Source organism: Spea bombifrons, chromosome 6 (assembly GCF_027358695.1).
Source record: "Spea bombifrons isolate aSpeBom1 chromosome 6, aSpeBom1.2.pri, whole genome shotgun sequence".
Taxonomy (NCBI): domain Eukaryota; kingdom Metazoa; phylum Chordata; class Amphibia; order Anura; family Pelobatidae; genus Spea; species Spea bombifrons.
The window spans coordinates 13,726,026-13,738,735 of record NC_071092.1 but is presented as its reverse complement, the minus strand read 5'-3'; the positions used below and the strand labels follow the sequence as shown (position 1 = coordinate 13,738,735).

Here is a 12,710-nt window from a genome sequence, read left to right as displayed (position 1 = left end):
TGGCCATTTGGGGGCAGCAATGAAGGTCTGTGCTGAAAAAGGATATACGCATCTCCCCAACTAGCCCATGATTCCCCACTACAAGCAAACGTGGGACAGTGGGACAGCTATGCGAGAAGGTGCCCGAAACATTGGACATTCCAGTAAAAACCGGGACACTTGGGAGGCATGCACATTGTGATATTATCAGAGGCAATGTAAGAGACCATGTACAAGAAATATTACCAAGCATTAAATGATGTTGCCAATCCCTGAGTTGCCACAGACGATATACATACACCTGGTATGAATATCCCATATTTCATTTAAACCCCTCAGCTCAGCTGTATCCTGCCTGTCTCCATACCCTGCTGCTATCAGAGGGTTGCATTTGGTGCCCTCTAGTCTAGCTTAATTGTATTTGTTAGCCAAGGTGTGAAACATCTGCCTCCTGTATGCAATCACCTTATCTGACCACTTGTGAGGAAGCACTATATACTCCTAGACCTCACTTGGAAACAAGCTTGCTTGGAAATGTAGCTGCTGTGGCCTCTTCCCAAGTAACCTCCTTATAAGTGGCTATTTAAGAGTTACACTGGAGGGAAACGGGAGGGAAACTACATGCCAGGTACCACTTCAGAAAGCGGCTACAACAACACCATCGGAACCAGATCAACACGTGCCTATCCAAGCAGCCCCCTTCTATTGTCTCACTTCCCCCTCAACCATCAACTAGATTGTAAGCTCGCAAGAGCAGGGCCCTCTTCTCCTTTTGTACCAGTTTGTTATTGTATGTGTTTTGTATGTTCTACTGACTGTAACAGCGCTACGGAATCTGCCGGCGCTTTATAAATAAATGTAATGTAACATAATAATCATTCAAATATTTATCTTCATGAAGGTAATTATTCTATTCAGCAAAATTGTTTGACTGATTATGAAAAATGTATGAGTTTTCTGCTAAACATTGTAATGAAAAAATGAACCTGGTAATATGAAGGCCTTGTCATTGGAGGTCAGAGGGGTTCCATCTTTGTACCATGTGATTGTTGGAGGGGGAACAGCATTGGTTTCACAGTACAGAGATAATGGATTGTTCATTATCACTTCCTTGTTTTCACCATTTCTGTTCATGATGCTGCTGTCTTTGCTCGCCCAGAGGCCAGAGAGCTTTGGGAAGTTTGGCGGAACTGCGATAAAAATAATAGATGAGAAATAAGTGTAAACATCTCCAGAAAATTCTAGCAAACATTATTTAACATTATGTTTCTAAGAAAACTGATAATAATTTGCAGGGATTACAAGTACATCGTAGCTCTGATTTGAATAATAAGGTTATCAAGCTAAAACTAAAATTCCTTAGAATTAGAAAAATATAGTAATTGCGCTCTCTATTGCAATCTCTAATGCAAATAAACATTATTATTAATAAGCACTTAGCGCATCATTTTAAATTTGCAGATTATTTTGTGGCTTTTCTGCATTGGCATGCATTCTTCTTTTTAATTTGGGATTACATTGATTTCTGCTTTTGAAGAATATTGTGAAATAATACAGAATGGCATTATACAAACTAGCGCACTACATCTCGCTTCTAACCTTGTATCGTAACATCAAAATCCATCTCATCTTCTCCAGCAAGATTTGATGCCACACATGTATATCGGCCGGTATCAGTCAACTGTGATTGCTCCACATGGAGGGTATTTTCCCTTATTATTGTCAGATGGTAATCTTGGCTGAGAGGCTATGTTAATGTAAAAGTAATCCATGCTTAGAAGGAACATATATTACAACTTTAAAATTACTTTACCCTGCAATAAACAAGCCATGTATTATAAATTGTAAATTCATTTATGTCTTAAAACAAAACATGCTTCCTTGTTTTTTTTTTTCCTTTTTTCACCACCCAAGTCAACATGGGTAGCTGTAATTATGTCTCTTGTCTTGGAGAATACTCTGGCTACATCTTTATCATTAGGGAATATTAGCCCATGTACTATGTACCAAGAGTGGACATTGGTTTTGGAGCCCTTGGATCTTAGGTGATGCTGTAAAATTCTACACATAATTCTATTATAGAATAGCAAAATTATTGTATGGGGTTTATTCAGAATGTAATAGTGAAAACATACAAATCACAAGTATACACCAAAAACTCAAGACAATAAAGCAAAAAATCATGGATGAGATCCAACCCTAATGAGTTAGCAGTAAACACATTTAAGATTAGAGCTAGAGATGCTTCATTGCTTGGAGTAAAAGTTCTTGCACAGCCTTGGAGGTTAAGTATTAACTGTAAGGGGTTAACCCTTACAGTTAATTAACCCTAAAATACACCTAAAATACACCTATTACTTGCTATCAATGCCAATACCGTGCTGATTCCCTGCCCTAATCACTTGTGGCCTCGAACTTGTGTATTTATTTGGGGGGTGGCTAGGAAGCCCGAGGTCCATCAAGTAGCTGGTGCCAGAGTCACAGCTCGTTCAAATAATATTTGTCATTTAAGTTGTAGCAGTCCAAGAAGACATCATAACCCAAATGATACATCTGGATATATGATGTTACTATGTAGATGTTTTGTTTTTGATAATTATAAGGTTTCATTTCAGAAATGAAACTAATCTTCCTTTTGGGCACAGACTTTATAATACAATGAAAATAATAGTTTGGCAGCACAATGCATGCTCTGGCATTAGCATGGCGGGTTACAAAAGGACAGACTATTTTTAACTAATGTATATGATATTAAAAGTGCCTCTTTTTGGTTTGTTTCCTTTACTTTCAAGACATTTGCTAAACAGAACAACTGGTTACCAAAGTAGTCAATCCTGGTTGCCGCATGGCAAGCCAGTTTCTTTTACGACATCCCAGTTCATTTTAGAGAAGATTGCATTTGAAGGACATTGATGTCCATGGAACCCATATAAAAATTCACATGCATTCATCAGCTTGCAACTGGCCCTGGTGCATGTGGAACATCAGTGAGGAGTCAGCAGATTCTGTAGCGCTGTTACAATCAGTGGGATAAATTAAAGTCACATACAATAACAAACTGGTACAAAAGGAGAATAAGGCCCTGCTCTTACAAGCTTACAATCTTGTCAGTGTTTGAGGGGGAAGTGAAACAACAGGAGAGGTTTGCTTGGATGGGGATTAGTTGATAGGGTCTGGATGATCTGCTGAAGTGGGGTTTTCAGAAAGCTTTTGAACATTGCATAGGAGGGAGAAAGTCTGATAGGATGGGAAAGGAAATTCCCCAGAAGGGGTGCAGCACAGGTACAATCCTGAATATGGGAGTGAGAAGAGGTAATGACAGTAGAAGAGAGCTGTACGTCATGAGACGAATGAAGAAGGGCGGTTAGGGGTGTATTTGGATAGAAGGGTAGAGATACAGGTGGTGCATAGTTGTTAAGGACTGTATAGGTCAGGAGTTTAAATTTGATTCTGGAGGGTATAGGGAGCCAATAGAGAGATTGGCATAGTGGAGCAGCAGATAAGGAACGGTGACAGAGAAAGATTAATCTAGCTTCAGTGTAGAGGATGGATTGGGGCGGTGAAAGTTAGGAAATGGGGAGACCGGTTAGTAGGGAATTGCAACAATCCAGACAGGATATCACAAGGTAGTGGATTAATATTTTTGTTGTTTCTTGTGCGAGGAATGGGTAAATTTGGGAGATGTTTTTCAAGTGAAGGCGTCAGGATTTGGTGAGGAACTGGGTGTGAGGGATACAGGAGAAATCAGAGTCAAGTGTGACACCAAGGCAACGAACTTGGTTTGTCAGTTGGAAAGTGGAGTGAAATGTAAGGAATTGTGGACAGAGCTAGTGGCGGGCTTACCATAAGCTTGGTCTTGGAGATGTTAAGCTTTAGTTAATGGGATACCATCCATGATGCAAATCCCGAGGCGAGTTAGTGAGGCGAGTTAGAAGAGAGGGTGAAAAGTCAGGAGAAGAAATGTAGATTAGGGTGTTGTCTGCATTTAGGTCGTACTAGAAGCCAAAGGAAGATATCAGTTGTCCGAGGGGACATGTAGATGGAGTATTGTAGAGGCCCAAGAACGGACTCCTGAGGGAGACCAACAGATAGCAGTAAGGGAGAGGAGCTAGTTCCAGTAAATAAGAAGCGGACTTCAGAAACTTCAGTAGTTGTGACTGGACTGAAGCAGGTGAGGGTGGGTTGTGAGGAGGGAATGTTGAGGTACCATATGATTAACACCATGGGGGAGGATGTTATCTCAGATGGTGTCAATTTTGTTTTTTTAAGAAGATGGCAAGCTCTTGGGTTGAGAGGTTGGAGGGCAAGGGAGGTTCTGTGGGACAGAGAAGGGTGTTAAAAGTGGAAAATAGATGTTAAGGGATATGGGAAAGGGAGGACATTAGGGAAATGACTGGTTTGTTTGGAGGGAAGCAACCATATATAAGGCTGAGGCCTACACATTAATCATAAAAAATACACTTATACATACACTTTCATTCTAACTAACATGCATACATTCATTCATAGTATTTTTTACCTTACTCCTAGTTTTCTTTCTGGCACTCGCACTTTATGCTAACCCATGTTACTGTATACAGCACTGGTAGAAAAATATTTTCCATCGGTTTTCACCTTTAAGTGAAGATATAATGCTGCAAAAAACCTTAACAAACCTGTCCCTCTTTATACCACTTCAGAGTGGCTGAAGGAAGTGCTTTGACTTCACACACGAGGGTAAAGCTTGTGTTCTCTCTGGCTTTCACTTCCTTGGAAAACACTCCAGTTCCCACAAGATCCCCTTTTGCAATCTGAGGGGGCACTGAGAAGAATAAGGTAAACAATTGTAGGATAAACAAGACAATCACTTCTGAATTTATAACTAGAAAACATTACATTTTTAATCTTAAAAACCATGCCGTTATCATAAATATTTCACTGTAGTGCCATTAAAATATTCAAATTACCAATGTATACAATAAAATAAATATATCATATTATCTGTATTAAAATGTATTAAATAGCTGCTACCTCATTAAACTTAGTTTAGCCTTTCGTATCTGCTTAAAATTGCACAGGTCAAAACATTACATTAGATTAGATGGGAAAAAACTGTTCTTATATGTTTTTGCATTCAAAAATAAAAACAAAAAAAAACATATTTACAGATTTAAGAGTAGCTGGTCACTCAGAAGTTAAAACAATTTTTCTTAGGGGCATTTAGTCATATAGTTGCATAATGCCAAATAAGTGAAATAAAATGAAAGAATTTTCAAGTAGGCTTCAGTATACCAGTTCTGAAGTTTTTTTAAAACAGTACACTAATTAAATTACTGGACTACAATTAAGCATTGAGTCTAGCAAAATGTCCATAAACTGTAAACATACTGTAAACTTGCAGATCATAGTTATTTACAGCATTTCCCGCTTCATTAGTGGCAACACAGCTATATCTGCCGGTATGGTCTTCCTGAGCTCTTAGTATCTGTAGGGTTCGGCCACCTGAAGTGTACATCGAAAATAAAATAAAAAGTGCTTAGCAACAAGGAACAGAGACTTATTAATGTTTATACAAAACAAATGCTTACCTACTCATTTGCCAAGTTAATGTTTCCTAAATACCCCCCACATCACACACAAAGATGGTTGTTACCTGGTAAAATTCTTATGTTTTCATGTAATTTAACTGATTGTCCATCCTTAAGCCAAGTGATAGTAGCCGCAGGATGTGAGTGAACTTCACAGGTTAGAGACACAGAACTATGTAGAATCACCGACACATTTTCAGGCCTTCCATCCTCACGAGCACCAGTGATTGTAGGAGGCACTGGGTAACAAGAGAAAATCTGTTTTTTATTATAAATCCCTCTTTCTTCATTTATCTGAAATACAAATAAAGTCATTAGTTAAATACATACGGGATGACTAATAACTAAACTTACCCAAAACACTTAGGCTAAAGCTCCTACTCTTGTGTCCTGCTAAATTAGTAGCAACACATGTATATCTTCCAGTGTCTGTAAACATGGCATTGACGATTTGAAGATGCTGTCCCCCATGTGCAATTTTATGATGAATGTCCTCCTGAATAGGTTGTCCATCTTTTAGCCACAATATCTGTGGTGCCGGAGTCCCTAAGCAAAGACAAATTGATAGTGTTAGTTGGCCTTGGCGTGTCTTTCTTTTAATTAATTGGGCTGAATTTATAAAGATAATATAGGAATTAATCTTATAGATATGGTCCATTGTCAAGGTCAAGTGAATAACAGTGCCTGAATTGCATTACCCATAACATGCTTATGTTACAGTTACCAGACTTGTAACTAATTTCAAGTTTATTAACTAATCATACAGAAATAAATTAAATAATAATCCTGTTCATTAAGTGGAGGGTTTACGGAAGAGTTTGCAGAAAAAATCCTCAGCTTCACTTTACATTAAGAAGAGTATAATGTATAGTTAAATCCTTACACATTGAATTATACATGTATATGCAGGGCCAGTTCAGCCCTTCTTAAGAAGTCAATACACCACTCAAAGTTATCTTTTTTTCAGCAAAACAAAAACATTCTTAAAAGTTACTCAACAAGTAGCTCTACAACTACAATTAAACTAGAGCTCCTACAATATTCAACTAGGCTTTTGACAGCTACAAGACTGCATATGGAACAGAGGAGCTGCTGGAGAGTGCTCTGTTTGCTACGTTTAATTCCAGGCTATACAAGGCTTTCTAGGCAAAATCAGAACCGCACACTTACCCAAATCTACCTGCATATCTTTAAATGCCAAGTTGTATTTATGCAATATGTGTTGTGTTCAGTCTATCCAAAACGTGGGCTAGTCTATGTCTCGAAAACATATGTTGTTAATCTTTTCATTTATGTTATTACTTTGCTGCTTGGTGGATCATAACTTTAAAATCCAACATTCGTGTCAACCTGGTGATTAAAAACTAAATTCTTTGGTGTTTGTTATATCTCTCAGGCTATTCAGTATTGCCCCATTTTAACAATTTTTTTTAGTACTATATAATTATAGAATCTTAGTGGAAATATATTTTTCGGTCGATAGGTCAATACTTTATGTACCTAGGATCACCCAACTGTTTTTCTCTATTTATGAAAACTATTTATGTATTTATTTTTTTTAGATGCTTTACGCTAACCACTTGGTAATACTACAGGGCAAGGTCATTGTGATCTATCAAGGCTTCCTGAAAATGGCATACATATATAAAATGAGAATAGAACTTTATTTTACAAACAATCCAAATAAAATTATATATATATATATATATATATATATATATATATATATATATATATATATATATATATATATATATTCTTACCTGTAGCTTCACATGACAATGTAATCTGTCCTCTTTCTTTAACTTTAACATCTCCCTGAACTTTGTCTAATAGTCTTGGAGGCACTAAAAAGGAAAATCAAAATAGATAATATCTATTTCACACAGAAATAAATTAATATACAAGTTACATTTATCATCTAAGTGACACAGGTGTCACAAGTAAGTAAAAGAAAACACAAGAAGATGAAATGCATAAAATATTTATAGGATTTTGGCCACCTTATCTTCTATATAATAACAAAACTTTCCTTTAAATGTAGCACTCAGCCTGAATATTTTCTACCGCACTGGCTCTAAGAGTTGAAAAAGGCAAACAAATTGTGAAAGCAACTGAAAATGTAATTTTTGGATCCCAAAATACATTCTTAAACTTGCTTGAAGTAGTTTTATTATCATTAACAGAGAAGCAGTGGGCAAAGGAATATTTTGTATCATAAAGATACATTAATGCCAGACATTTACCTAGAACATTAAGGTCAAAGTCTTTCTTCTCTTCCCCAACGGCGTTGGACACGACACAGGTGTATCTGCCAGCATTGGAAACAGTAGTGTGTGAAAAGCGAAGAACCATACCACCTGTGCCAGAAAACACGAAACCTTTTTGGTATACAAATATTTTCAAATATATGTACTGACAAACTAGAGTCACTATTAGCCATAGTCATTTAAACCAAATGACCTTTGCCAACTAGAATTACAAGAAGACAATTAATTTATTAATCATCAGAACCAAGCACAATGCTCTGTGTATATCAATTGAGCATATACATGAGCTTTGAAAATGAGATATATTAAATAGCAGCACAAAATATCAGTTATTAATATACGTTCCTTTACTCATATAAAGCTATGAAATTACCTGACATGATTAAGATAGAGCTATCATGGCTGATAGGTTGTCCATCCTTTAGCCATGTCACTTTTGGTGGTGGGATTCCAGAGACTTCACAAGTCAAGGTAACAGGATTTCTTTCCACAATACTTATATTTTCTTGCTTTTTAAAATGTTCTGGAAATCTTGGAGGCACTTTAATTCACACACAGAAATGAATTGATGTTAACATGTCATCAATAAAATATACTGTTTGATGCATCAAAATAATGAGTGATTGAACCAAAAAGGTAACATTAATTAATTAAGAGAATCATTGATCATTGCAGAAATTAACCTGAATTATTATTTGCCTTATTATACAATTTATACAATTACTTACCAAAGACCTTTAAGTCATACTTTCTATCAGATTGTCCAGCCACATTTATCGCTACACACATATATTGACCAGCATTCATCACTTGAACATTTTCCAGCTGTAAAATCCTCCCTGTGTTCAGAATTTGGACTCCATCTGTGTTAGTTAAAGGAACACCTTCTTTCAACCAAGTCAGCAAGGGCTGTGGGTCTCCACTGGAATCGCACTCCAGAGTGAGGTTGTTTCCTTGAATGACCACAACTTCAGTAGGAAAGGTTCCACGCTCAGATATCCTCGGACGAACTATAATAGACACCATGTAATAGTAAGAGAAACTGAATTTGTTAGCTCTTCTTTACATAGAACAACCACTTCAAGAGAAGTGCATATAGTATGCATAATTATGGTGGGCATCATTTCAACATAAAAGGAAAAGGGGGCAAGGGGCTGACTTGGGGCAGCACACAACTCAAATAGATCAATGGATAGGGCTTATCATTCATGTTACTGAAAAAAAGAGGGACATCTTCTCTTTCTACAAGAACAGGACTGGCCCAAGACATTGTGCTGCCTGGGACCAAGAATGAAATGCTGCCCCCTCAAAAAAAAAAACATCCACCAAAACCATTCCCAAACCCCTCCAACCAAACCACATCCATACCTAATATGCTACAGCACATATATTTTCTCTGACTGGTGTCCAGTAAATTACCAAGTGCTGTGTACTGCTTGATGGCGCAGTGAGCTGGGGCGCACTGGCGCACTGATTGCTGATGAGCCACGGTATTAGGCTTTTTAGCCAATGGTCATCCAATGATGCCTACCACTTCCTCGTGCAGTTCTCTGCCTGAGCATGACATGGACAGGCTCATTTGTTGGCTATACAGGAGGGAAGGATCCCCGCAGGGCAACTGACAAGGCCAAGCTCAGATAAAAACTAGGGAAAGCTTATTTTATTTGTTATTGTGAATGAACAATATACCATAGTTGCTGTTCCTGTGATAATTGTCAGTTTACCCCCCCCCCCGAGTTCAATGGACCCACCTGGACCCATGGTATGGCTGGCCTCGTAGAAGGATATGTACCGTATTTTTTATATTCATAACAAAAGACTTACCATACACTTTGACATTGTATTTCTTTATTACACTGCCTGCTGTATTAGATGCTGCACATATGTATAAGGCAGTGTCTGATTTTTTAGCTTCCGTAATTTGAAGTTGTCTACCTCCAGATAGCAATCGGACCCGGTTGGAAGCTTTGTCTATTAATGGGATATCTATAAAAATAAATAATTAAAATAAACATTATTTACATTAAACAGAAGGCCGCGGCTTTCAACTCTGAATGTACATTATAATAAACTACTGATTATAAGCAACAATTAATCCTAAACTAACCATTCTTCTTCCAGGTAAGTGATGGAGGTGGAATACCACTGGAGTCACATAGGAGGCTGATAAGGGTTCCTTCAATGACTGTAATTTCCGATTCCTCATCAGATCCTTGTATAGTAGGTGGAACTTAAACAAAATATGTGGGAAAGGCACAATGGCATTACCATTTACTCACTTTATCCATGTTTAACAAAACCACCATTACAAAATATTGTACATTTATAAGCCATCAATAGAAAAAATGCACATTTGGTAAATATAATAATTTATTGGCTGAGGTAAGATAGATTGCCAGTTTTTGAAACTATCTTTAGGTGTCTTTTTCAGGTCTACTATCTTATGATAAGAGACCTAGATGTCTTAATGTTTGCAATCTATGATACCGCAGTAGCTTCTTTACCTTCGACAGTTAACACAGTGCAACTCTATAGCTTTATAGAAAATGTGTGGATTTTTATTATTTAATGAAGTAAAACCACGAAAAAATGAACATACCCATAATATTCACATTGTAGTTCTTTTCTGTTTTTCCAGCTATGTTAACAGCTTCACAAGAATATCGACCGATATCTCTCACCTGGACTGCATCAATCTGAAACGCAAACATCATAATCAAAACATACAGCAGATGATATAGTGTTCTGGTTAAATAACAAATGTTTAGTGACAATGTATTTTGGTTAGGAGATTATGTGCTTTGGTCAATTGAAATTTGTAGGTTTAGATTTGAGTGCTGGTAATTTGTTCTTCTTTGTTTTAAATTTGACTTTCATGTCTTGCCTCCGCCCAGTAAATTGGGAGTGAGCCCAGACATAATGTATGGCATAAACGTTTTTAATCATGTATGGCTATTTACCTAGCAGCTGCCAATGCCAACCTTTCTTTTTAAGGCTCACAAAATGTTTTTCTTTGCAGGTTTGGAGGGCAAAAGTCCCATTTGATGGCAGAACTTTGACAATTTGCCCCACATGCCAACCAGCTGCCAGCATGTAGGCACGCTTTTTCTTTGGCGCTGATGCCGCGGTAGAAGTGCCTGTTGCATGCATTTAAGAAGCTGCTGATCACTCACGGTCAGATCAGCAGCATCTGCATTTACTATAAACAAGAGGCTTCCATGGCTTGTACCTGCATGAACTTGGGTAAGACTTCCAATGAAGAGTACACAGTGCCATGGGATTCTTTGCACCAGATCAGGATTTTAGCATGATATACCATGCCGTCATGAAGTATTTAAAGCTCGCTATTTTTAATGGCTTCATGGTACCTCATAAAGGGCGGAAGGGGTTGTCTCAAATATGAGCAAATACATATACTGATTACTTGCATTTGTTTTAAAATAGACCTGTAAGATTGAACAATAAGGGTGGGAGCTTTTAGCGTAACCTTAATTCATTAAATCCAGTACTCATATTTTGTCCTTTTGTTTTGCAAATAAAGGTTATTGTTTTAGAGATACTTAGTATTTAAGAGTGCATTTAACCTCATGATGTATATAATCACCATGAGTTAATTTGCTGATTTGATATTACTCACCCCCCATTCTATGAAAGCAGCTCATAAAATCAAGTTAAGTAATTTAATGCTCTAGGTAATATGCATTTAAGCTTGGTTTTTAATTCATATATATATTTATTATATTCTAAAACTGCAAACACCATTCCGTTTTTAAATGTGGAAAAAGGACAGATTCACTTTAAACACTTTCCAGGGTGACAGATATGAATGTTGCTGGATTTTACTAACACAAAGGATAACTAACAGTCAACAATATCCTTCCCAAAGGAGATCACGATAGTAAGGACTACAGATTGGCATAATTAAAAATGTCAAAGCTTTTTAAGGTGACCTCTCAGTTTTCTAAAACTCAACACTTTACAGTAAAGTTTATCATTATACCAACTTCTAAATGCAGAATCCTTCTTAACAGCATTGGAAAAATGGCATAAAATGAAAGATGATGGGTTGGTTATTTTAAACTAAATAACTCTTTCTTTAAATGTAATTGAAATAATTAAAATTATATTTCATGGTTATTTATTTCTGCAATGGGATAACAAGAAATAGCAATTCTCTTTCAGTAAAATTTACCAAAAAACACGCATGGTCAGGGGCAGCATGATGGTAAAAATATTTAAATTAAGTGATAACACAGAATTTTTTTTTATCATACAGTAAGCACCTAAATAACCCAGGATATAAATGCTTTCTGAGGACCCAGCAGACTATTAATTCAGCCTCCTATGCAGAGGTGGCTTGTCTGGGGGCAATCTGCTGTTAATGACATGTCTATTTTTTACATTTAATGAAAAATTAGACATACACAAGAGTTTCAGTATTCTTTATTAATTCAAGTTCTTGGTTGAAAAAGTGACTTACCTTTAAAATACTTCCATCTTCAGAAATACTAAGACCTGGTCTTGTTACCAATGGTTTCCAGTCTTTGAACCAAGTGAGCACAGGAGGGGGGATTGCATTACTTTGGCATCTTAGCACAAGTGTTTCACTTATTAATGCTGACAAGTTTTGTTCCTCGCCCATGATGTTTGGTGGAACTGTCGGGGGGAGCAATTTTAATTTTAGTTGTGTGTTTTAGTCAAAATGTATATATATCGTTTGTAAATAGGTTGCAAAAGCAATGCTTACAGTATTCAGAAAAGACTTGATTCAATAAATAAAAGAGAAGCCAGCTTTTACTTTGATTTGTCAAACTCTTGGATCATAAACATAGCTGTGTTTGGGTAAATTCCTAGCCTATATCAGGGTTATGAAGCCGGATAACCCATTGCTTCA

The 12,710-nt window shown here is 36.9% G+C and overlaps 1 protein-coding gene across 1 annotated transcript in view; it reads right to left on the bottom strand.

Annotated features, from left to right (window-relative positions):
• Positions 1 to 12,710, bottom strand: part of HMCN1 (hemicentin 1) — a 115,257-nt gene that overhangs the window by 53,674 nt on the left and 48,873 nt on the right. Inside the window, exons 41-54 of the mRNA XM_053469687.1 lie at positions 12,297 to 12,472; positions 10,416 to 10,512; positions 9,924 to 10,046; positions 9,641 to 9,802; positions 8,545 to 8,826; positions 8,190 to 8,357; positions 7,793 to 7,906; positions 7,310 to 7,393; positions 5,901 to 6,092; positions 5,612 to 5,785; positions 5,347 to 5,460; positions 4,635 to 4,780; positions 1,579 to 1,726; positions 966 to 1,169 (exon numbers count right to left, since the gene is read on the bottom strand). Of these exons, the coding sequence (XP_053325662.1) occupies positions 966 to 1,169; positions 1,579 to 1,726; positions 4,635 to 4,780; positions 5,347 to 5,460; positions 5,612 to 5,785; positions 5,901 to 6,092; positions 7,310 to 7,393; positions 7,793 to 7,906; positions 8,190 to 8,357; positions 8,545 to 8,826; positions 9,641 to 9,802; positions 9,924 to 10,046; positions 10,416 to 10,512; positions 12,297 to 12,472 (2,184 nt within the window). The remainder of the gene's footprint in view (positions 1 to 965; positions 1,170 to 1,578; positions 1,727 to 4,634; positions 4,781 to 5,346; positions 5,461 to 5,611; positions 5,786 to 5,900; positions 6,093 to 7,309; positions 7,394 to 7,792; positions 7,907 to 8,189; positions 8,358 to 8,544; positions 8,827 to 9,640; positions 9,803 to 9,923; positions 10,047 to 10,415; positions 10,513 to 12,296; positions 12,473 to 12,710) is intronic.